General features: G+C 36.8%; 1 protein-coding gene across 1 annotated transcript in view; it reads left to right on the top strand.

The window, feature by feature from the left end:
* Positions 1-27924, top strand: part of LOC146003378 (uncharacterized) — a 194370-nt gene that overhangs the window by 157027 nt on the left and 9419 nt on the right. Inside the window, exons 21-24 of the mRNA XM_083141659.1 lie at positions 19007-19141; positions 22339-22470; positions 24060-24194; positions 24858-24989. Of these exons, the coding sequence (XP_082997785.1) occupies positions 19007-19141; positions 22339-22470; positions 24060-24194; positions 24858-24989 (534 nt within the window). The remainder of the gene's footprint in view (positions 1-19006; positions 19142-22338; positions 22471-24059; positions 24195-24857; positions 24990-27924) is intronic.

The raw sequence follows: 27924 nt of genomic DNA, 5'->3' as shown, positions 1-27924 counted from the left end.
AGAAAATTGATTAATTCTGCTGTAAATATTTGAGAAGCAAAATTGGCCCTGTTTACACAGGAATAAACTTAATACTCTGGTAACTATATAAATGTGCTATTAGGAGGGATAAGTTTATTTTTTGTAGTAAGTTCAGTTTTTAAACTTAAAATTTTGATTTAAATTTAAATCAAATTTAGGATCATTTTCACAATTTTAAAACCAAAATGTCATTTTATGTAGCACTTTTGATGTGATTATTCACCGCTATAACACTGAAATTTTATTTTATTTACCGCTTTTGAACCTGAAATCGACTGTTTCTTACCGAAATTTTGCTTTTTTATTTACATAAAATATGTGCCTCTAATAATTACTTGCTTCCTTTGAAGGTAGATGGCATTACTGTGTTAAAGTTTCCAGGACAGTATAAATTGTGTTATGTCTGGAGTAGTGTAAAAGTATATAATACTGGGACGATAAATGATGAGCCCCCCTCAGGCAGATTTGGCTACACTTAAAACTAACTCAAGATGTGCATATGAGCTTATTGCTCAAGTGTGGTACTCTGTCTAACCCAAGATTTTTGTAAAAATGCCCTCGGGAATTTCCCGTGAAATGATGAGCCCCCTCAGATTGATTTGCCTACACTTACAAAAGCCACATCTGACAGATTGTTGTCCATAAGCCTGTCAAAAATATGCCCCTCTTGATATTGTTTTGGCCATACTTAAAACTAAGCCAAAAATGCTCATAAGAGCCACCCACACCCACACATATTTACTTCCGGTCCACTTCCGGCCCACTTCCGGTCCACTTCTGGTTATACAGTATAACTTAGAATAGACAAAATTGGACAAGACAGGACAAGAATAGACAAGATTCAACAAGGCAGGACACAATATTACAGGTTAGGACCAGTCCAGACAAGATTGGACAAGACAGGACAAGAATAGACAAGATTGGACAAGACAGGACAAGAATAGACAAGATTGGACAAGAATAGACAAGATTGGACAAGACAGGACAAGAATAGACAAGACAGGACCAGTCCAGACAAGATTGGACAAGACAGGACAAGAATAGACAAGATTGGACAAGAATAGACAAGATTGGACAAGACAGGACAAGAATAAACAAGATTGGACAAGACAGGACAAGAATAGACAAGATTCAACAAGGCAGGACACAATATTACAGGTTAGGACCAGTCCAGACAAGATTGGACAAGACAGGACAAGAATAGACAAGATTGGACAAGACAGGACAAGAATAGACAAGATTGGACAGTTAATAAACAGAGGTTTTGATTGGCTAAAGCAAGCAAGGTTTTGATTGGTCCGACAAGACTATATAAGTCAGTGCACAGTGCTGTTTGTTACCATTGCTGGATCGGCAGTGGAACCCACAAGTGGGGGGCAGAATCTGAACAGGCTCTACCAGACTGTAGGAGACTTGAAGCATACAGTCTGGTAGAATAACCCAAGTAAGATCATAGGGACAGTATACACTGGTGCAGTAAAAGCCAATTTTTGGCAGGGGGGCCAAAGACCAAAGTGGTTCCTAAATACAAAATAATTAATATCTCAAGAACTAATTGACATAGAGCTATGCAGTTTTTTTGTCTGCATAAGAAACTGGGCAAGAGTAGTGCTGTTTTTACATGATATGCTGTTCAATCAGATTCCTAGGCATGTAGTTGATGGCAGAGCTATACCGGTGAATGACAGGTTTACAAATTTTTGGGATTTTATAGATACAAGACCTGTGCTCTCTGCAAAAGTTGCATGTTTTATAAGATCCTCAAGATTTACTAGGGAAACACTTACAGAATTTATAAATATGTGGTATCATATCCTATACAAGGATATATTTGAATCCCAAGAAATTTTATATAATAAACCAACAACAAAAATACCAAAGCCAAACATATTTACACACTAAGTATACACACTAGGTATACAAAGCACACTGCTGAACCCAACTGATATTTTTTATTAAGTATAGAATTTTGATTTGAACCCCAAGAAATTTTATATAATAAACCAACAACAAAAATGCCAAATCAAAAATATTGTAATCAATGCAATAAGAATATATCCAGCCCCAATTGGGCTAGGCACCAAAGGAATTGTGATCCAGACAAATGCAGAACTCCCACAAAAATATGCCCAAAATGCCATAGAAAATATAGCATGGAATACTTCACATATAAACATAAAGATACTTGTTCTACACAGTCATCAATATTGCCCCCACAACCATCTTCATCTGGTCTGAAAAGGAAGCTTGAAACACCTGTTAATGCTAGAGCAGCAAAGCAGCCACGCTATGCACCACCTATCCATAGCAGTTTTAATGGCCAACTTAGGGATCGCCGTTTTGTATCAGAGCCAAGATGTGACATTAAGAATTTTTTGAACAGTATAAATTCTGATGTGCAGGCAATTCTAAATGTACAAAATGGCTCTTATAAGCTGTCCCTCAAATTGTTTACACAATATAAGAAATCAAATGGCACCAAATTTACACAGCCCCACATAACAGAAACTGTAGCTATATATTCAAATACAAATTCAGACAAAATAATAAGCAGTTTGATAGATCAATTGAATATTAAACACTCTGAATTTGCAGCAAAAGAATCAGGATGGAGCCTATGCGGAACTCCACACAAGCTCTATGTTAATATTTCTGAATTCAGCCCATTACAAGGTTCCACATATGTGTTTTTACCTGATAATATTAAAAACAAAAAAGCCGTGGTTAACATAAAAAATAATGATGAGAAATGCTTTCTGTGGTGTATTTTAGCTGCTTTGTTTCCAGTTTTAGCTCATCCTGAGAGAATAAGTTATTATAAACAATATGAACACAATTTTGATGAAGCAATGGAGGGCTTAGAATATCCAATGTCTGTTCAGAATATTGATAAATTTGAAAAAAAGGCCAGGGATATCAATGGTAAACAATTATCTATTAATGTATTTATTTGTTCTACTGGCCGTGGCAATTGCTTGATAGATCCTCTCAGAATCAGTACACTTGATGATGATTCTGCTGTTCCGATTGATCTGCTCTTAATTGAAGGGGATGATACACACCATTACACTCTGATACACAGTCTTGAAGCTTTAGTCAGAAAACAACTAGACAAATCTAAGACAATATTCAAGTTGTGTAGAAGATGTTTAACTGTATTTGATGGTAAAAAAATAATAAATAGGGTTTGTAAAGTGAATACAGAAATTGCTAAAAACAAGTTAATTGAACATTTAAAATACTGTGGCAACCATAAACCTGTTCATATGGTAAAGGTAAAAAAAAAAAAGGTAAAGTGCTCCCCTGTGCATAGCACCACGCCATGAAGGCGTATAGGGGGTGTGGGGGTAACGCACCACACTTTCTTGATCCGGTCGTGAGTGGGGGTGATGTGATCAGCATCACGCCCCTGACCGCCTTTACCCCCCAGGGTTTCCCCCAGGTACCCATGTTATTCGACGCTGGGTGGGCGCCGGGGCCGCTTCTAACCTTAGAAAAGTTCCCGGATTTGAACCGGTCGGGGATCGAACCCGGGACCTTGAGCATGGTAGTCAGACGCGTTACCGACTGAGCCACCGCGGCCACCCTGTTCATATGGTGATGCCTAATCCAAGTGAAAATGCCATTTGTTCTCATTCACTTAAGATTTCTTGATTCCTACAGAATTCTGTCCGCTAGTCTGGCTACACTGGCCAGTCAATTATCTGATGATCAATTCAAAATCACATGTGCTTTGTTTCCAAATCAGGACCTGAAATTAATTAGGCGGAAGGGTGTATACCCATATGATTATGTTACAGATTTTTCTAAATTTGATGAGTGTGCTCTGCCACCACAACAAGAGTTCTACAGCAAACTCAGAGCATCTGGAATCACTGATGAAGATTATGACCATGCTCAGTTGATGTGGAACAATTTAAAATGCCAGACATTTGGCGATTATCACAAGGCATATTTAAAACTTGATGTGACTCTCTTAGCTGATATACTTCAGGCATTTAGAAAATCTTCCATGGAAAATTATAAGCTGGATCCAATGTATTTCTACAGTGCTCCAGGCCTAGCATGGTCTGCAATGTTTTTAAATACTAAAAATGCAATTGGATCTGATCCAGGATCAGGACATGTATCTGTTTATGGAACAATGTATAAGAGGAGGCATGGTGCAATGTTCTCAGAGATATGCCAGAGCAAATAACAAGTATATTCTCAATTATGATCCAGCACTGCAATCAAATTATATACTGTATGTAGATGCCAACAGCCTGTATGGTTATGCTATGATGGATAAATTGCCATATGCAGGGCTTGAGTGGGTTGAAGATTTCAATATTGGAGATCTTCAGGATTTTGATGACAGTAACTATGGCCTGTTCTTAGAGGTTGATCTGACAATTCCTGATGATTTACACAACACATTTTCTGATCTGCCCCCAATTCCTGAGGTTAAGTGTTCACCTGGCTCTAAACAGAAGAAGCTCATGATGACTCTAGAGCCAAAACAGGGTTATGTCTTATATTACAAAAACCTCCAGTTCCTAATGAATCATGGTGTTCAAGTGACCAAAGTTGGCAAAGTTTTGAGGTTCAGGCACTCAAGATGGTTGAAGCCATATATTGATACAAACACAGAGCTTCGAACATCTGCAATGAGCCAATTTGATAAGACCTTGTTTAAATTGATGGTAAATTCAGTGTATGGCAAAACCATAGAAAATGTCAGAAAACATACTGATGTTAAATTAATTACTGACCCCAGCCTGAGCAAAAAATTGATAGCAAAGTCTAATTTCAACTACTGAAGAATTTATGATGAGCATATGGCACTCTTCAACATGAAAAAAACAAAGATTAAGTTTGATAAGCCTATTTATGTAGGGGCTGTGATATTAGAATTGGCCAAATTACACATGCTGGAGCTCTATTATGATGTGCTCAAGCCTTTTTATGGTGATTGTGTAAAACTGATGTACATGGACACAGATAGTTTTATCCTTGATATTCAGACAGAAGATGTTTATCAAGATATATCACAGCCTGAATTGTTTAAATATTTTGATACCAGTGAACATTCAAAAATTCAGCCCCACAACAAAAAGGTGCCTGGCAAGTTAAAAGATGAGACACTTGGTGATGTTATTGTGGCATTTGCTGGGTTAAGGGCCAAGATGTACAGTTTTGAAACATGTAGTGGTGCTGTTGCAAAAAAAGCCAAGGGCATTGGCAGAGTAACTGTGGACAAAGAGCTCCAATTTAAAGATTACAAAAATTGTCTCAAATCATGTAGCACAATCAGAACATCAGAATGCAGAATTCAGAGTGAGGATCACTTGTTGACTACAAATGTTGTAAGAAAAGTGGCTCTGGACCCACATGATGATAAGAGATGTATTTTATCATGTGGCATACATACTCTACCATGGGGTCATTGTGACTTGAGAAGTGGTAATCAATGCCCAATTACAGAGCATGATTTGAAATAAATAAACATGCCTATGAACTTATTTGGGTTCAAAAAACAGGCTATTATGGACCTGCCAACACCAGCACCCTCTCCTGATATACAATCTATGATATCTAAACTAAGTGCTTTGTTAATTATTCATCTGAACAGCATACTTACAGATGTTGATGATAAAACAGGTAAAACATTGTACATATTTAACAATAATTTAAATCACTACCTGTAGGTGGTCAATTACAATTTATTACAACTCCCGAGGGTAATGTCAAGATTTCAATAGGGAGAAATATTTATAGAATTAAGCACTCAAACATGATTTCTGGCACTGTATATACTGTTTCTGCTGGTGATTGTTTATATATTGAGGTCCCAGGATCCTATGAAAAGCTTATACCTTGTTTTATAGAATTAAGAATTAGATATTCTATAATAAATAAACACTAAAACAAAAATGCCTAATGATATATTTGGCCATACAAGGCATGATGATCACAGTGATGAGATTCTGATGCTTGATGTCAGAGTCAAAAAATTAAGAAGTGATTTACAAGCATTACAAACCACACTCAATGCCAGTCTTCAACTAGAAATTACAAATTTACAATCACAATGCATGGACCCTCTTCTTAAAATTGATTCAGAACTCAAATTGCTGCTTCAAAAATATACTGACTTGGCTACATTAGATAATTTTCAAAATTTAGAGGAAGCTGTAGCAGCTCTTCAAGCCAAATTTAAGACTCAGGCTACCAACTCTGAGCAATTGAAACAACAATTGGAAGAGCAGATTAATAATGTCCAGGCACAGCTCCAAACAATTGTCAAAAGCATAAAGTCACAAGAAGATTTTGATCTAGTGATTTCCACTCTAAAGGAACAGATTCAATCACTACAGATACCTAACCTGGACCCTCTGAACAATGCCATAGCTGAGGTTAAAGAAAAAATTGAGACACTTGAAAATTTTATGAACAACTTGCCATCTTCTGATGCTTTGAGTGCTATAACTCGTAGTGTTGCCAACATCAAGCTGCAACTTGAAACATATGAAGATTTTGGAAAAATTCAGAGTACCATAACTCATCTTGAGGGTACCATAGCAGCAGTGCAAAGTGATCTGACAAGTGTACAAGAATCTCTAGAATCTCGCCTGCCTGGTATTGTAGATACCCTTGTCAGTGTTCAGCAACAAATCACCAAACTTGAAAACCTCAACACTGAATCTGAGCTATCTCATTTTCATCACTTGATCGATGATATCCAAACAAAGCTTGAAATTTTACAACAATCAACACCTACTCAGGCAGACATAGCCCTGCTTCAAGATGCTATGCAAAGTGTGACTGATGCTTCTGAATTAAATAATGTAAAATTGGCACTTGAATCTTTGCAAAATACTGTATCAAATCTGCCTACATCACAGGAACTTAAAAATATTAAGAGAGCTGTGAATCGCATATTGAAATCAGAAGATATCAAGAATATCCAAACAGAGATCAAACAACTTACTCAGACAGTGGCCACTCTACCAACTAATCAACATATTAATGAACTGCATGCTCTGTTTGAGGATATCAGAAGACAAGTCCATGATCTTACTGCTCAAAATTCAAAATTGGCAGTTGTTGAAAATTTACAGCAAATTATAGCCAACATCAAGCAACAGCTAGGAAGCATGGAATCCAACCAAGCAAATGCTTTGTCTGCTTTTGCCACCCAGCTACAAGAAATTGTGCAACAATACAAAAAACTTGTTGTGGACATAAAAATCAAGCCAGGCCATGATGATGTTGTTAGGACTATCAATGAGCACCTTGAATCTGTAACAAGTAGATTGCTTACAGCAGAAAAAGAAATAACTGGCATAATCGAGAATCCTAAACATGCAGTAATTCTTGAATTGTACAGTATCCCCAACAAAGAATATGATTCATCATTTACACCAGGTGGCAAAATATATATGCTGTCCCCTGCACAATTTTATTACCAGTTTTTTGTTGGGGGCACACTGAGACCAATCAAGATCAAATATTGGCTTCAACCACAGGCACACCACTACCCTACCTTATCAATAACAAATGCTGACAACAAACCAAAAATCACCAGTTTAGAGTTAGAGGATTTTACAGATCCCAATACATTAGAGACATCTTATGCTGAAGATGATGGCTCTCTGGAATTTAATATACAAATAGGAGACAAACTGTATTTAGAAAATCCTGTAGTATCAGCTGCTGAACACCCTATAGTTGCAATATTCTTGTTTACATACTATGTCTAGACAAATTATTGTTGATGAATTACACAGACAAGCCAGACATAATTATAAGAGACTGCCAGTGGTTACAAAAGGTATAGATGATTTATGGCAGTGTGACTTGGTTGAGATGGCAAGTGGACAGCTGAAAAACTTAGACAAGATCAACAAGGGCTACAAGTATCTACTCACTGTCATAGATACATTTTCAAAATTTGCCTGGGCTGTGCCACTCAAATCCAAGACTGGAGCATGTGTTACAGAAGCCTTCAGGACAATCATCAATCAGAGTGGAAGATCACCGCGCTATCTGCAAACAGATAATGGCAAAGAATTCTATAATTCAGTGTTCCAGCAATTTATTAAAAGCCAGTCAATACAACATTACTCGAGTTACAGTGATCTCAAGGCCTCTATTGTTGAAAGATTCAACAAAACCCTAAAAAATCATATGTATAAACAATTCACCCTTCAAGGTAATTATAAATGGCTTACAATCCTACCAGAACTTCTACATAAATATAACAACTCGGTCCATTCCACAATCAACATGAAGCCCTCTGAGGTAACTTCATCTGATGAGCAAAAATTGATCAGTACTGTTTATTATCCTAGATACCAGCCAACAACAAGAAAAGCCAAATACAAGGTTGGTGATCAAGTAAGAATCAGCAAATATACTGCTGGACAAAAAAAACCGGACACCTTAATATTTGACATCTGAATTGCAATTACTTATGAATTACGCTCTCAGTTAAGTATTGAACAATTGAACATTTTCCACAGTTTTCCGTTTATTATTTATCTATTTATTTATTTATTTACTCGTATTTACTTATTTGGAACACTTAGTAGGCTCAAAATTAATTTCATGCAATTTTGTTTTAATTTATTGATTTTCAATTCCTGTTGATGTTATTTTGTTTAATGTCTAGAGAGGCATGAATTTTGGTTCATAGTAACCATAGTAACATATATTATTGACATTGTCATTGCTGGTATTTTTCTTGCAAGTGTATTGTAAGTTTGCTGCTAGCTTGAAAATGAGACGTGAAGAGGTAGTGTAAAAGCAGTAGCTCTTCGCGATGATGGTCATAGTGTACACTATATTGCTAGGGTGCTAAATATAGCACGAAGTACTATCCATGAAGGTCTCAGACGGTATGACGCAACCGGTTCCTATGGTAGAAGACCGGGTTCTGGTCAGAAACGATGCACAACAGCACGGGAAGATCGTTTAATGCGTATCATAGTCTTAAGAGACCGTCGTACGACTTCAAATATTGTGGCACAGCATTTGAGAAATGTTCATAGAACTGTGGTTTCTTCACGAACAGTTCGTAGAAGACTGAATGAAAGTGGTTTATCATCTCGGAGGCCGACTGCAGGTCCCAGGTTGTTAGCACGTCACCGGAAGCGAAGACTGGAATTTTCTACAAAACACTTACATTGGAATGTGGAGCAGTGGGAAAAGGTTTTATTCTCTGATGAGTCAGAATTCAACCTACGTTCATCAGACGGGCTTGAACATGTGTATAGGAGACCTAATGAGTGTTATGCACAATGTTGTTTCGTTGAAATAACACCCTTTGGAGGTGGTGGTGTCATGGTCTGGGGAGGTATCTCTTTACAAGGACGTACAGAGTTGGTTCTTGTAGATAATGAGGCAATGGCAGCTTGCAGGTATATTACAGAATGTGTGGCAGATCATGTAGTACCATATGCACCATTCATAGGCCCGGACTTTGTTTTTATGCATGACAATGTGCGTCCTCACGTTGCGAATATTGTCACGGAGTACTTGGACGAAGTTGCGATTACGCGATTAGAATGGCCACCACAAAGTCCGGACCTAAATCCGATAGAGCACGTCTGGGATCAACTGAAACGACATATCAGAAACCGCACAATAGTTCCAGAAACAATTGAAGAGCTAAGACGTGCTATTCAAGAAGCATGGGAGCAATTGGACCAAGAAGTGATTGCCAACCTTATTCGAAGTATGCCACGGCGGTTACAAGCTGTAATTGATGGCAGGGGAGGTAACACCCGCTATTAGACCCCACCAGTACCAGTTAACAATATTAAAAAAAAAATATTGCTAAGATTTTTTTTGGTAGTTTTCTGTAACTTTCGTTTATGTTCTAATTTAACTTATTAACAATAAATTTTAATTTGCTTTCTGTTGAATGTATTCAGGATTTCTTATTTCCAATAATTTCTGCAACATTTACTTAGCCTTCGAATCAGAATTTATGCGTTATCACAAAAAATGCAAGTGTCCGGTTTTTTTTGTCCAGCAGTATATAAGCACTTATTCAAAAGAGGCTTTACCAGAAACTGGAGCACTGAATTATTTACAGTGGTTCAAGTGAAACCTGGGACCCGATACACATATATAATAAAAGACCACCGAGGAGAAATTCTCAAAGGCAGGTTTTATGAAGAAGAACTCAGCAAAACTAAACAGCCTGACACATTTATTTTCCTGTAGTTTACGGTTATTACAAGCATAAGAAAACAGTTTTCTTATGCTTGTAATAACCGTAAACTACAGGAAAATAATTGTATCATGCAAGCAATGCGTACATACAAGAAAAAAAAAAGCCTGACACATATCTCAGAAAAAATCATCCGCAGAAAAGGCAACAAGATACTGGTGAAATGGCTAGGACTCCCAGAACACAGCTGGATCGAGGCAGACAAAGTGATACTATGAACACCTGGGATGTTATAAAGAGACTGCCAGAGCCTGAACAGCAGAATAACAGAAATGGCAAGCTGCTGCCTGATAATATTAGATGTCTTATTGTTGGGCCATCGGCTTGTGGTAAAACTACACTAATGATTGATAATTTTTTATTGGCACCCAACTGGTTAGACTGGAAAAACAGGCACTTGTATGTCTTCTCTAAGAGCTTGGAACAATTAAAATATCAGCAGCTGATGAAGCTATATGATGACTGGATATTGCCACTTTTGAATCAGATGTTAAGCCACTCCATGAATGTCTTGATAACTCTGTTGTTGTGTTTGATGACATTATACTGGATAATCAAAACAAGGTTAGAAATTTCTTTACACAGGACCGGCACAAAAACATAGATTGCTTCTACCTGGCACAGACTTTTTCTAAAATTCCAAAGCAGCTGATCCGAGACAACAGCAATTTTATATGTGTGTTTCATCAAGATCATACCAACCTCAAACACATACATGATGAATATGTAGGTGGGGACTTGAGCTACAATGATTTTTCCAAGTTTTGCAGTAGGTGCTGGAACCAGGACAGTTATGGGTTTGTCACAATTGATATGACAAGGAAACCTAATAGTGGTAAATATAGAAATAAAATTAAAAATTTTCTAGACATTGAAACATATATAAATAACCATGAAAAGGCCAATTATTGATGATCTTAAATTAAGAGATTATCTTGTAAAAAGATTTAAGGGATGGAAATCAGAGAACCGAGGAATCTATGAACAACACAAGCAAACAGAACAACCTATTATTGATGCTATTAGTGAATTAGGTAAAAATATCAAAACTGTTACAGAGCAAAATCAAAATTTGATCACAGAGCTTGTACCTGTAGCTGCTAGGAACATATTAGATTATCCAATCACCCCACTTTCTAGTATTCATACACCTAGTCCTGTTGCTCCTCGAAGAATTGAAGCTACTCAGGATCCTATTGAATTGGGTCTTCTTGCTCAAAAATATTTAAGCACACCTAAAGACAACAAAGATGAGGTTTTTGGCATATGCTGACACAGAGCGTGATGGTAGCATCATACATAGAATTGGCAATTTTAGAGTAACATTTATGGGAGATGATCTAATTGTATATTCAGAATCTCATCTTGGAGAAAAAGGTGGTTTTGTTAAGTACCCTGGCACACTACAAAGAAATATTAATAAAATCAGATGCTCTATACCAGAACAATGATCCCACACAAAAAAGAGTCAAGTCTAGCAGTGGAGCAAAATACAACAACTTAATCAAGCCCATATGGTCACAGATCAAGACAGGTAGTGGAATCAAACAATACAACACCCTGCCTAAAGAATTTGTGTGGGTTGATGATGTCAGGAAACTTGTAGATAGGTTGCTGGTGATAGCTGGGGAGGAAAATTCTGGCAACCACAATTTTTACAATGAAAAGGTTGGAATTATGGACATGATAAGCACAAAATTGTCTAATTTTATAGCGAATGACACTAAGGGGATTGGATATCTTATAAAAATTATTAATACTCTCCCACCTAAATTTTGGAATATCTCTGAGGGTCGGGGGCTGGTTAATGACATCATAAACAAGCTGCCATTTGAACTACACATTCCAGGCTATCAGTATTGTGGTCCCGGTACAAAACTGGACCATAGATTAAACAGAGGTGATCCTGGTGTTAATCCCCTAGATGCTGCTTGTAGAGACCATGACATAGCATACAACACACATTCTGATCTTGATAGGCGACATGTTGCAGACAAGAAATTAGAAGAGGCTGCATTTGGTAGATTTGTAAGCAAAGATGCTTCTTTGAGTGAGAGAATAGCAGCATTGGGGACCACCATAGCTATGAACACCAAACAAAAACTGGGGTGGGGGTTGTGAATATATATATAATAAACCTAGGATGAAGGCCAAGGGTGTTATGTATCAGATACCTTATGCAGGTCTTAAATCTCTTAAAACTATTGATAGTCTTTTAACCAAAAAACAGCGCAAGAAAAAAAGCTCTTGTCTTGCCAAGGGCCATGGTATGAAATTATTACTTAGTACCCCTCAATTAAAAAAATTACAGCAATCTAGAAAAAAATTGCATACAGGTGGCTTCATATTTACTATCCCGGCCATCTTAGCAGCACTTGGGGCTGTTGGCAGCTTGGCTGGGGGATCAGCTGCTATAGCAAAAACAGTAATAGATGCCAAGAAGAATAAGGCAGAATTAGATGAATTGAAGCGCCATAATCTGGCTGTGGAAAAACAAGGCAAAGGTGTTAAGAGAGCCATGAATAAGTTTAAAAAAAACAAGAGCCGCTTACAAACCAAGATATTGAAGCTTTAATCAAGCCACTGGGCATCAAAAATTTTAGAAGTGTGTACATGTCTGATTCTTTACCAGAACAACCACTCAACAAAGAGTGTGGCATAGTTAATTTGGATAAGTACAAAAATCAGGGTACTCACTGGATCTGTTATCTTAAATATTTAAAAGATGAGGCATTTGTGTTTGATTCATTTGGAGGTATTCCACCTGAAAATTTAGTAAAATATCTAAAATCAACTAATCTTTATTACAATAATGCCCGTGTTCAAAACTTCAAAGATGTTAATTGTGGACATCTGTGTTTATCTGTTCTTAGATATCTGTCTCAAATAAATAAACCATCAATTGAAAATTTTCAAAAAGCCTTGTGGTATCTGAAGCATCATGGGAGTATTCCATCTCACCAGCCAAAATTCAATATTGAAACTTAGATTACATGATGATATAGTGTATCCCGAAACAATAGCTCTCAGAGCATTTTATGGCATGTACTTGATCCCCAATATTACACACCACAACAACAAGATTGCAGTTGGGGATCAAAAAATTGTTATCACTCCAGGGCAATATAATCTGTCTACTCTAAATGCTCAGTTACCTAGAGGTATAGTGTTAACTCAAAATTCTGTCACTCACAGAGTAGAGATTGTGTCTGCTACAGAAACAGTGGATCTGGGTACTATAGGAGAGCTGTTAGGCTTTGAGAACAACACAAAACTTGAACCAGCCATCAAACACACTGCTATTAATATACCTAAATTCTTAGCCATAGAGACTGAATATTCACTGTAATGTGGCCGAGGGTATGATCACCAAATCAGATGGCATTGGCACTCACAAACAAACTGGCATCATTGCAACATTCAAACCTAACTCTGAATTTATGGAGCCGATCATCTACACTCCATCACCAACATTATATTTTCCTGTGTGCCATAATAGAATAGATTACATTGAGTTGATGGTCACTAATGAAAAAGAAGAATTAGTTGATTTTGCTGGAGCCACAACAACTGCAATCATAGAAATTAATATTTAAATAAAAATACATACAAAAAAAAATGGAAAATATTGAGAGTTATGAGCTACAATCATTCCCCCCAAACAGGAGGACATTTGCAAATTTAAATCAACCCAACACAGAGATTGAGGTTGATCTTGATGTAGGAGATGGCTTTATACACCCCCACAGAGCAGATCTATACATCAAGTTTGATGTTGTAAAGCTCGATGGTACAGATTATCCGGCAAATTCAAATATAAGATTGGTAGACAATTTTGTGCCACATCTGTTCTCTGAAATTGAGATCAGAAAACATGGTGTTGTTATAAACAGAGTGGATTACCCTGGTATTACCTCTACAGCTTTGGCCACACTAAAATTATCCAAAACCGAGGCTTCTTACTACAAAATAGGTGGATTTGAGGCTGGTGATAAAATAATATCTAAGAGCCACACAGTGCTGTTTCCTATGCGCCTGTTGCCAGGATTCTTCTCAGATTACAAAGATATTATGTGGAAGGGTGGTTTAAGAATCACATTTAGAAGAGCTGCCAATGATAATAATGCTTTGATGAGGTACAGTACATTAAATTCTACTGGGGAAGCTCTGCCTAATACCCTACCTGATGAAGGCAAGTGCCTTATTCAGACTATGCAGCTAAGAATCCCGGTTGTTGAATATGAGGTCAGCTATGCTCTTAAATACAAAGCAGATATCCTAAAAAATCCACAGGTGCCTTTACAATTTTATACATATCAATGTGTGCAGAAGCCTGCCACTGGTAGCTATTATGAGTTTGATGCTACAAATTCATTCTCCAGTATACAATATGACATGCCAGATTTTGTGGTGGTACTGTTTCAAACTGGAAGACACAATAATCAGGAAAAACATTCAAGTAAGTTTGATAGCTGCAACATCAAGAACATATATCTTAAAAATGGCAGAAATGAGGTGTTTCCTAGAGAAAATTATAATTTAAACATGTCCAACGATGATTTCCTCAAATTATATGAAACATTTACAGCATACAAAAGGGTCACTACCGGGAATACAGACATGTATTACACACCAGATGAATTCAAAGCACAGAGACCCATGTTTGTCATCAACACCTCAAAAAGGAAACAAGTTGTGGTTAATGACAGGACAAACATTAAAATTATATGTGAATTCCACGATACACTCCCTGATGACACTATATGTAGTGTTATTCTTATAGGTGAAAAATCATATGTTTATGATATAAGAAATGAGAGAGTCACAGAGCAATTCTAGAAGGCCTCTGCATATTACATTGTCTTAGTATTAGATATACAAGTTGAGCCTGGTGCCCAATTGAACTTAAACCGGAAATGGTCCGGAAGTAAATATGTGTGCGTGTGGGTGTATGTGGGTGGCTCTTATGAGCATTTTTGGCTTAGGTTTAAGTATGGCCAAAACAATATCAAGAGGGGCATATTTTTGACAGGCTTATGGACAACAATCTGTCAGATGTGGCTTTTGTAAGTGTAGGCAAATCAATCTGAGGGGGCTCATCATTTCACGGGAAATTCCCGAGGGCATTTTTACAAAAATCTTGGGTTAGACAGAGTACCACACTTGAGCAATAAGCTCATATGCACATCTTGAGTTAGTTTTAAGTGTAGCCAAATCTGCCTGAGGGGGGCTCATCATTTATCGTCCCAGTATTATATACTTTTACACTACTGTCTGGTGTGGATTTTTTTAAGAAAAACTATATGAAAGGCGTATTTTCAGTATATAATGTAGGAATAATCAATGGAAAATAGTACAATACATAAATACACCATTTCCTCTTCAGAACTGAAACTGTTTCTAACTTAGAAATCCTTGTGAGAATTTTCACAATGTGATCTGAATCTGAGTTGTTCAATGCCATTCGCAAGATCATAGACAAAAGAGCAATGTACTTCGATATGAGTATGAAAGAAACTCAGCTGCAACAAAAGCAGTACACATGTGCTGTCTATAAGTTTGAATTTGAAAGAATAGCTAATTATGCAGTTTCTTGTTCAAATGTATTGCACTCGCCTGATTATATATATTAATTAAGGAAGTTAATGAACTATTCTTGATAAAAACAACACAAAATATATATAAACAGCATGATACGAGACACTTTAGAAGTTTGTTCAAAGATTCGACTCCATCTCGGAGGCATCATCAAGGCTGTGACTGATGACTGTGAAGACATGGTCGTGGTTCCAATAACGCTACTTGCTGTGTCTGCCGGAAGATGAAAATGCAAAATAGGATTTCAGAACTAAAAAGGGAAAAAGCTATGTACAAGCTGATATGAAATTTTGCCCCATACCAATAAAGTACAGACATAAAATTTACCAGTTCCGAGAATTGATGTTCTACCGATCCGATATAAAATTCCAAATGGTCCTTGAAGACCTGAATGGTTCATTGACCTTCTTAATCCTTAAACGCATAGTGTTACCATATGGTAACGCTCAACATTCGTACACTTTCATGATAGAGGCTTGTCTATATTGAGTGTGGAGGCAAACCTAGTGCCAGAAGTCGCTCTAGGAAGCATAAAGCTTATGTTTGAGACCGTTAGTTTCAGTCAAGGTAACGGCATTGTAGTGAGAGGATGTATTTATTTTTACCTTTGATTTTTTTTATTCAAAATGTCATACGCTGGAAACTAAATATGGTGTTTTTATCTGATTGTCTTTCATTATGGAGTTCTGAATGTTTTCAGCATTTAGTAAACACATGTAATTTAAAACTTATGATGTTTTCTGTTAAAGAGTTTGCATCACTTGTTCGATTTTTGCTCATAACGGTGACATTACCATATGGTAACACTATGCAGATACAGTAGCCATGGGCCTTTTCAGCAATTACTTCATTTATTCTATTATTATTGCATGTAAACCAAGAAATTTAAGTTGTAAAGCCTCTTGTTGTCTTTTGTATGGTGTCTTTTTTATATTGCTTATAATTTATATCTTATTTTAATAGTAATAATAATAATAGTAATAATAAATATAATAAAAATAATAGTAATAATAGATGACTATTTCATGGAACATTTTGTGCCCGTTCAGTAGCTCAGCTTTGTTGAGTCTGTGATCCCGTATTATGCAAGACCTTCCTGCAAGCTATTTATTAGAGGTAAACTGGAGCTCCTCTTATGCATATTCTACGAGAATTTCAGAGGCAAAAATTCTCCCAGCTTGGATTTGGATGGAAAGCGCTCAAAACTATGTGACATTATTTCGTGTTGCACCTAAGGGGGCAAGGCGGCCCAGTACAACACAAAGGAAGGTTTTGAAAGACGTGTATGTTGGTGGTCCACCAGTAGTGTTCGCATTGGACATGTCAAATATGTTGGTGGACTTCACATTCCATGTTTCATATGTTTCTATGACAAGGACCTCCCCGATGGCGTAGTGGTAATCGCCTTGTAATGAAGGGGTCCCTGGTTCGATTCACAGTGGAGGTACTTGGCAGAGTGGTTCCGATCCCACTTAAAATGTAGGTCCAGTCCCAATTTGCTATTCTGTACATAAAGTGGACTTAAAACTTCAATTCAACTCAGTTGAAAGTTTCTATGACAAGTGTATATTCAAGAGTGATATACAATATGTGAATATAGAGTAATCATTATTTACTAAATAGTTACCTGAGCTCCTTTAGCTCAGAAAATGTGAGATTAATTTACAATGGATCTATAATATTTCTATTATTTTAAAAAATAATCAAATTTTGAAAGTAATTTTAAGGTTAATTCAGAAATTTCCAAGTTTTCAAAAATCAATCAATTTGTAGGGGTGAACCCATAGTTTTACCATATCGTAACGAGATATAATTCGAAAAGAGAGCATGAAAATTTTCAAAAAATGATTCAAAATCACTTATTAGTATGTAACAACAGATATTAGACTAAAACAAGAAAAAATGACAAAAAATAATTCATGTGTTTAAGGGTTAATAAATGTGTGTTCCCAGGTGACTGCAGTACAAAAGAAGTTGCATATTTAGTCATTTACTTTCTTCAAAAGTAGGGCATGGAGATTATCCATAAAAATTATAACAAAAAGGTAGAATTTTGAACTAATTTATAAGATATTTATAGATATATGAGATGTGTAAAATAATTGGTAATTTTTCCGATACACAGATATGCCTATATCGGCCGATTCTGATAGAGTACCGATTAATCTGTCCCATCACTAGGAAAAAAACAGTTAAGTACACATAATTAAAAATACAAATTATCTCAATCACAATTTATGTGGAAACCTTGATTTGATTTGATTTAGTTTATTTTACTTCACGTTTTGTGCCTCTTGGCTAATTTGCGAAGATGGGGATGAGTGATGAAATGATGAAATTGATGAATGGACATTCACAAACAACCAAGCCCGACCGGGATTCGAACCCGGGACCCTTGGCGTCGCAGCGCGATGTGCTAACCACTCAGCCAATGTGGAAACCTTTATTTATAATAGTATAATACAGTCAAATTCAAAACCCACCTCCCTCAGTCATCAATCAGAACAACCACTATCTTACCAATACTGCAAGACTGCAAGGACATCTTCCGGAGACGCAGCATGTAGCATCATCGGAATCTCAACTGTGTAATCTTTGCTGTCTCTTGACCAGCCCTGGTGATGCTTCCGAGATGTAGTCGAAAGCTTGGACAAACTTTTGAAGTGTCTTGTACCATACTGTTTATATATTTTTTTAACAAAAATGTTGCCAGCACATGATGTAAGAAGTTCTTTAATGTGATATTTAATGAACTGTTCTAGTTCTTCAGCGAACATTACAATTTTTTATTGGGTTGCTAGAATATAACTTACAATACACATGCACAAGAGATGCAGTGCGAATATAGCCTATCGATCATCACAGTATGAATGTGGAACGAAGTTCGGGCTATGTTCATTGCCCATCTGGGATCACAAAATCCATTTCTTCCTGCAATGCTGTTTTGCATAATTTCCATGATATTCAGTCTGCGAAAGTGTCGTGCAGAAATTTTGTGGATCCCTATGAGATTCCTGAACTTTGGAAAAGTAAAATACATAAATCTTCTCTTATTATTATTATTATTATGTAATTAATGTGGTAACATGGACAATTGCAAAAAAGAAAATCATAAGGAATCTAAAAGATGTGTTCATTGATTAATTTTTGGTATCTATGTTGCAGACAGAATGGAAAAAATAGTGATAATAGAGGTTTGAGCAACAAGAATAAATCAGAGGAAATGAAACGTCTTCAGGCTCGATATAAAAGCCTGACGAGTTTGGTGAATAAAGAGAAAAACAACCAAATAATGTTAAGGTAAGAAATGTATTCAATGCTGGTGGTATATTAACACTTGCAGATAGTGTTACGACCATGATTGTTGTGATTGAATATTCGAATGAGTGCACTTTACTTTTCGATTTGTTTAAATGCACTACCCATTTGTCTTTGTCAAGAGATAAAGCTTTGTGCATTATGTAAAATTCTATAGCTATGAAAATAGGAATGAAAAATTGTCTACTCTATCAGTATCATCCAATATTGGTGTATTGTTTTACTGGTAAAATTACTAATATTTTGACTGGTGCAATATACACATAAATAACCTGTAATTCAGGGTTTTATTATTATTGATATAAACTGTCACATGAGAAACAGAGGATTGTAACTCCAAAAATATGGTTTTCAGTTTTGTTCAAATAAACTCCTCTGAAGTGCTCTATTTGGAGTTAGATCAGCATATCCCCACTTCTAATCCTTAGCGGTAAGGTGGAATTACCTATCTCCAATTTACGGACTCTTTTTTTAAGAGTCGGGCATATTCCTAAGAATACAGAGTGAGCACAAAAACACTCCCTGGTTTCAAGATGTCATAACATTAATAGTTACTTGAATATTTTGATAAAATTGATATCCAAAGCTCAGTTAACTCAAAATATTTTAATATATTTCTTTTCAGAATCGCTAGTTGTGAATTCGGTAGCTAGAGGGCAGTAACATCGAAAATGGCATTCACTCCGCAGCAAAGAAGCTGGTGCGTGTTAGAAGTTGCCAAAACAAGCAGTTTCGTGAGAGTGCAGTGTGCATTTAAACAGAAGTTTAATGTTGATCCACCTACACACAAATCCATTCTGCAGTGGCATAAAACATTTGTTGAGAGAGGATGCATTTGTGATCAAAGAAAATAACATTCTGGCCAACCGTCCATCTCTGAGAAAATTGTGGAGCATGCGCGAGAAACCTTTCTACGCAGTCCCAGAAAAACAACACGTCAAGCCAGCAGGCAGTTGCAGGTGCCACAAACTACCGTAAGCAAGATTTTACGGAAGCATTTTCACCCGTACTGGCTGCAATTGGTTCAAAAGTTATATCCACAAGACAAGGTAAAGCGACGTGAGTTTTGCGAGACTATCCACACTTTAATGGAGGACGATGAAACCTTTCTGAGAAAGATCATTTTTAGTGATGAGGCGACCTTCCACTTGAGTGGAAAAGTGAACAGGCATAATGTTAGGATCTGGGGAAGCGAGCATCCGAATGCCACTCTTGATGTGGAACGTGACTCACCCAAGATGAATGTTTCTTGTGCAGTGTCAGAGCGTCGAGTGTACGGTCCGTTCTTCTTTGAGGGGCCAACAATCACAGGTGAAAGCTACTTAACAATGCTACGTGACTGGTTAATTCGTCAACTTGCTGCAGAGAGAGGTGACTACATTCTACAACAAGATGGAGCACCCTCACACTGGCATCAATCTGTACGCAGCTTTCTGAATGACAACCTCCCACACCGTTGGATAGGACGAGCTGGACCCAATGATCAAGATCTATGCAAGTGACCCCCATGATCACCGGACATGACAGTTTGTGACTTTTTCCTTTGGGGGTTCGTGAAGGACCAGGTCTATGTACCTCCACTACCCACAACCTTGAATCATCTTCAGGAATGCATCAGTACAGCTGTCAACTTTATCAAACTGGATACGCTTGAGAAGGTGTGGTTGGAGCTGGATTATCGTCTTGATGTTTCCCGCGTAACAGGTGGTGCGCACATTGAGCATTTGTAATTCCAATGAACACCACAAAAACTTTATGAGTTTTTACAACTACTGTGAACATTTCTGTAGAATACTACTTTTGGTATTAAAGTTATACCCTTTCAAAATCCGGGAGTGTTTTTGTGCTCACGCTGTACATTATTTCCTCTCTCTCTCCTATAAATTTGATAAATTGAAATTACGTCTGTCTGGTTCTCACATGACGAAAATTCATATGTCCTGGTTTTGTAAAATAAATATCTAAATATGCATTTTTTTTTATTCACCTGGTTGCATTCATACATACATAATAATTAAGGGGGTTAATGAATATTTACCAGTATCGACAATAAATGTAGGTCAGTCCATTTTAAATCCCTCATAATAAATATTGATCATTAAATATTAAACCAAGTGAATAGTTATTTTAAATTCTTATTGGTGAAGTTTTGAGCTACCTTGATTTTTGAACACTGGATTTTTTAAATTTAATATCATAAAGAAAATGTAAAGCATTGCTTTGCACTGTTACCAGAATATCCAAGGATAAGGTCATTTTTTAATAAAATTGTACAGTTGAGTATGTGTATTAAACTATTCCAGTTCATCACCATAAATTCATCACCGTAAAATTGCGAGAGAAAACGTGAGTTGTCGGTGCACTCAAAAGAATCCAAGTTACAATAGTAGTGAACTGGTGATGAGTAGGCACTTACGGAAAATCTTGAGATGGTGTGCCTCTCTTCCTTACTGTTTCAAATTGTTTTGTGTTTTAAACATGCAACTGTCCAATTTTAAATGAAATTGAGGTTATTTCTGCACCATCCCCCTTCCCCATGAGCATATGTTGCCTACATAAGATATGAGAATAATTTTAAAGACTAAAATAGATTGGGAAATGCTGATGCAAATCAAGGGGTCTTGAGCTTCATCACTAGTGGATCGAAGCACAGTGGTTTAGATCCCACTTTATACCATTGGTCCAGCCTATCTGAGTATAAAGTGGACTCAAATGATTTAACATAGATGAGCAAATTTGTGTCAGTATAAATCAATAATTTGTAATACAATTTTGTACAGACTAATTTCTAACTTATCTTATCATTGGACATGTTCAGTGCTCTCTTCTCCATGTTTCTGATGATTTGAAGTCCGTAATCTTTCGGCCACAAACTGTAGTGTCTCTTGCACTTCATCTAGAACTAACTCTTGAATCTTTAATCTTCAATCTAATCCACTGATTGCAATGCTTATGAAATGTAATTTGATGTTCACCTATATGAAGATAATTATGTATTGTAGCATTTAATAGTGCTTGAAGTGGAGATCGTTAGGTGGGTAATGTTTGCATGAACCTTGTGGATTATTGGGTGCTGCTTGTGTGGTTCAACATGATAGATGCTTTATGTAATAATAAAACATAGAACATATCTTACTCCAAATGCAGTGTGACTGAAAATATGCATATGTCTATTGCAGGAAAAATGAAAAGGATCACAATGCAACGTTAAACAGTATCAAAGATGGGAAGCTGAAAGATGCTCCAGTGTCACAAAGAAACAATGCAACCTCCCCCAGAAATACATCTAGGTCAACTGCAGCAAACTCAAGGTAAACCCAATACAGATTACAGGAAATATAGCTTAACTTGTTCATAAGCATTCTGATACCGATTTCAATCTCTCCAGAATATGGGTGTCCGACTTGGTGTGCAAAAGTATTTTCAAGCAACTTATACCAATACTAGTTCTGATATGCCAGTTACACCCGGTATTCATCATCAAGGCTCAGTAGTTGGCAAGTAAATTTTATCGAATTGAATTGAATTAAGTAGTTGTTTTAAGTCCACTTTATGCACAGAAAGGCTAATCGGGACTGGACCTACAGTTTAAAGTGGAATCCAAACCACTATGTGCCTCCACCAGGGTATCGAACCCGGGACCCCTTGATTACAAGGCGACAACGCTACAACTGCGCCATCGGGGAGGCCCTTTAATTTTATTGAGACTCCACTACACTTTATAGTAATTATTTTCATCTTGAAACCAAAATCATTGCTTTTATTTAACGATTTGTTTTGCAGCTTTTAGCCTATTGGCAATTTTTTTAAAATTTTTTTATTTTTTTATTTTGCACCAGTAATGTGTGACAAAATTACTGGAATACTCACCCACTAACAATAATCATATTTGGAACAACTTTTAATTGTTATAATTTTGAAGCATCTGTGGGAATCTGTACCAGCATGAGCATTCAGATTCAAAACTGTATCAACTTAGCCCCAGTTTTTATTCAGCATATTTGTAGGTTTGGTGCGTATTACTCACAATTCCAGAATATGAAAAAATATGTTAAAATATTAACGTTAAAAACTGTACTTACGTATGCGAGTATGTTGTTCCTAATTTCCTTTCCATTAGAACTACGTTTCGGGGACTAACTATCCCTTTCTTCAAGTTCGTATAAAAAACTAGGTACTTTACATAGTACCACATCGAAATGTAATAAAAGGATAGTGGACAAGGGTTGGTGTGGATACATTTAAGATATTATATCCCACCTCTAGACGTATTTAAAAAAAAAAACTCGTCGTTCTCTAAAAACTTGCACAATTACCCTATTCCCAACCCTTGTCCACTATCCTTTTATTACATTTCGACGTGGTACCATGTTATGTACCTAGTTTTTTATACAAACCTGAAGAAGGGGATAGTTAGTCCCCAAAACGTAGTTCTAAAGGAATGGAAATTATGAACAACATACTCACATACGTAAGTACAGTTTTTAACGTATTTTTTTATATACCAGTTTTTATTGTTTTCTGAGATCATTAATTGCATTCTCCTCGGTCATTGTTGTCTTTTTATAGTCTAGTCGTATTTTCTTCTCCCAAAATTCTGCAATGAAAAGTTCATCTTTCACTTTTGCAACAGTGTAAAGAGAGTGAGCAGGGGACATATTGGCAACGATGGAGAGGGGAATGATTAGAAGACATAACATTGCAGGCGGCTGCAACAAAACAGTGCAAAGTAGCCAAATATGCAATTTTTTGCTCTTAGCTTTAGTAGTTTAAACAATTTATCCCGTTGTATTGAATGAATGTGATTCTCTTGTCATTTATAAAAAGAAATGGAAGTATTGCTATTATTTTATATAGCTCAACTTAATAATTACCATGATTATATCCTTTTGGGTTTTAGAGTGGGTGACAAGGCTGTTCCTGGAAGACTGGAGAGTCAGATAGGAAATGAGGAAAGGAAATATGCCACTCCAATAAGTGATGGTAGTGCAGGCAAAACTAAACTTGGATATATTCCCAACTGGTTAAGAACAAGGTAAATTATTAGAATTATATGTAGCTGTGTGGGGGGAGGATTCATTAGTAATCAGTAGAATTGCTGCTAATTTTATCAATCAGATGTATAAATAACCTTTAACTTAGTGCAAAATCCTATCATTTTATTATTATTTTTATGAATATATGAAAGGTATAATTCTTGAAGCTTTCCTGGCATCGAATATTGAAGAGGTTTTCTCGGGCAGAGAAAACCTCTTCAATATAAAAATATGTTTAAATAAGCAAGGTTTGTGTTTCCTAAGTTAGAACTCATTACAATCAATTGGTTACACATATAATTAAGGGTGTAAATAAACAATTCAGGATAATGTAATATACTCAGTGTTCGTAGAATAATCAGTTACCAATAATGGTAAATTTACATATTAGCACTTTATTGGTACATGTGTACCTGTGTATTGGTAATTTATTGGTGTACAAACAATACATCTTGCATATCAACGAATTATGTACATTTAGTCACATATCAGTATTTTTCAGCAGTATAATCTAGTGCATCCCCATGCCCCCCTTTCTCCAACCCCCCTAAATAGTGCTTTGGATTCCACTTGAAACTGTAGGTTCTGTCCTGATTAACATTAACGTTAAACTTCATTCATTTTTAACTACTTTATAAATTGAAGATTTTTTTTTTTTTTAGTTCTAAAGGTGATGAAAAGCCTAGCACTGGTGAGATGAATATGACGAAAGATGAAGATCTGAAGAAAATTCAAGATCAGACGCCAGTAAATAATAATACAACTAAAACAAGATATAATTACTTCCATAAGAGGTAAGTGTAGGCAGATTTGACTTCTTAGAGCTAATTTAGTATGTATATTCTTTTGTTGCTTGTCTTTGTTCCTTCCAAAATTACCTTCAGTAAACTATCATCGCTACATTATTTGCTTTAACCCTCAACCTGCGAATACCTGTTTTCCATGGTATTAGCCTCAAATCTGAGCTTGTTTTCAGTGCAAAACTTGAAATTGCATATTACTATAAGTGATTTCATATCTTGTAAACTAATGACAATAGATTCAGGATGTTACCTTGTTTTGTTCTGTATAGATCTGACTATCATGTCATGCTAATAAAAGAAATTAATATGTGCTAGTATTTAGAAAAGGAAAAAGAAGAAGATAAAGTTGCATGTGCAGCTATCCCATTTTGGCACTTTCGAACATACCAATGTTGATCCCCATGGTGGAAAGGTTTGCACAGCATGCTACAAAACCAGGGGTCCCAGGTTCGAATCCCAGCCTGGGCATGGGTGTTCTTTGAGAATATCCCCTTATCATATCATCTTCATCACCATGATTAGCCTAAAGAGGCAGAAAAGCGAAGTAAAATATACTAAATCAATTAATCAGTAGTTTCTACAGGGCATCCCTAATAGTATAGTAGCTTACACTCTTTTATGATCTCACCTTGTAATCAAGGGATCCCAGGTTCGATCCCCGGTGAAGGCACTAGTTCAGTGGTAAATGGTTCACATTCCACTTTAAAAACTGTAGGTCCAGTACTGATTAGCGGACCTAAACAGACCAACTTTGAATAGTTTCTGCACAAGTTCTTCATTTGGACTAGGGATGGCCAAACGGATCCGGATCCGAAAAATCCGAATCCGTTCGGATCTGGATCTAAAAGTTACGGATCTGGATCCGGATCCGAAAATTCCGGATCCGGATCCGGGTCTGAAAGTTTCGGATCTGGATCCGGATCCGAAAGTTCCGGATCTAAAAGTTTCGAATCTGGATCCAGATCCAAAAATTCCGGATCCGGATCCAGGTCTGAAAGTTTCGGATCTGGATCCAGATCCGAGAGTTCCGGATCTAAAAGTTTCGGATCCGGATCCGGGTCCAAAAATTCCAGATTTTTTGGATCCGGACCCGAGAGTTTCGTATCTCAATCCCATTATAATATTACCACACCTTAAAAGGTAATATGATCTTCGATTACAAAGAAATTTTTCATTAGTTAGTCCTACAAGAATTTTTTTCAAGTGTTGTTCCTAAAATACTTTGCTACGCATCGCCTAACACAATCGTGCACAAAAATAATCTTACTTGTTTAACATAAAATGTCAGAGGTGATTTCGTAAATGCCATTGAAACGAATATGTATTCATTCGAATGTATTGGAAATGGAAACACACATAAATTGTGAGACATTCCATTCCAGAATGAAACCTTTAACACATATAACAAGATAGAAATGTTATACAAAAATTATGCAATTGTTCTACACTTACAGTTTTACAAATTAAAATAAAACATTATAATATATGCAGTATTATTTAATTACAAAGTGTAAGACTAACAAGGGAGGTTATCTAAGTGTCCCCCTCCGATTTCCATGAAACTTGGTAGGCGTATAGTGGGGCCCAAAGGAAGAAATACGTGTTTTTTTGTTTCAGCTAAAAAACTGTTTTAGGGGGCAAAACCCCCTTAAATGTCAAGATTAGGACAATTTGAAGTGAGGATCTGACCCCTGTGTCCCTCCGATTTCCATGAAACTTGGCAGGTCTATAGTGGGGCCCAATGGAAGAAATACGTATTTTTGTTTCAGCTAAAAAACAGTTTTTGGGGGCAAAACTCCCTCAAATGTCAAGATGAGGACAAATTGAAGTGAGGATCTGACCCCTGTGTCCCCCTCCGATTTCCATGATACTTGGCATGTGTGTGTATAAACGGGCCCAAATGAAGAAATACATGTTTTTTTTGTTTCGGCTAAAAAACTGTTTTAGGGGGCAACCCCCCCCCCCCTCAAATGTCAATATGAGGACAAATTTAAGTGTGCATTTGACCTATGTGTCCCCCTCCGATTTCCATGAAACTTGGCAGGTGTATAGTGGGGCCCAATGGAAGAAATACGTGTTTCTTTTGTTTCAGCTAAAAAACATTTTTACAGGGCAAAACCCACTCAATTGTCAAGATGAGGACAAATTGAAGTGGGGATCTGACCCCTGTGTCCCCCTCCGATTTCCATGAAACTTGGCAGGTGTGTGTATAAACGGACCCAAATGAAGAAATACGTGTCTTTTTTGTTTGGGCTAAAACTCTGTTCTAGGGGGCAACCTCCCCTGAAATGTCAAGATGAGGACAAATTGAAGTGGGGATCTGACCCCTGTGTTCCCTTCCGATTTCCATGAAACGTGTTAGGTGTATAGAGGGGCCCAAAGGAAGAAATAAGTGTTTTTTTTTTTTTGTTTCAGCTAAAAACTGTTTTAGGGGGCAAAATCCCCTCAAATGAAAAGATGAGGACAAATTGAAGTAAGGATCTGACCCCTGTGTCCCCCTCGGATTTTCATGAAACTTTGCAGGTGTATAGAGGGGCCGAAAGGAAGAAATACGTGTTTTTTTAGGCTAAAAAACTGTTTTAGGGGACAAAACCCGCCTCAAATACCAAGATGAGTACAAATTGACTTGTGGATCATCTGACCCCTGTGTCCCCCTCCGATTTCCTTGGAATTTGACAGGTGTATAGAGAGGCCCTATGTCCCCTGTTTCTTCCTAAGCCATATTTACGTGGTTTTGGGGTCAGATCCCCACTTCAATTTCTCCTCATCTTGACATTTGAGGGGGGGCCTCTATACACCTGCCAAGTTTCATGGAAATCGGAGGGGGAGACTTAGACCTCCCTTGTAAGTGTATTAATTAATTACAAATCGCGCACGCGCTTACACACACACTATATATATATATATATATATATATATATATATA

The sequence above is a fragment of the Lepisma saccharinum genome, chromosome 20 (genome assembly GCF_977018435.1).
Source record: "Lepisma saccharinum chromosome 20, izLepSacc3.1, whole genome shotgun sequence".
Lineage (NCBI taxonomy): Eukaryota > Metazoa > Arthropoda > Insecta > Zygentoma > Lepismatidae > Lepisma > Lepisma saccharinum.
This window is presented reverse-complemented; position numbering and strand designations above follow the sequence as displayed.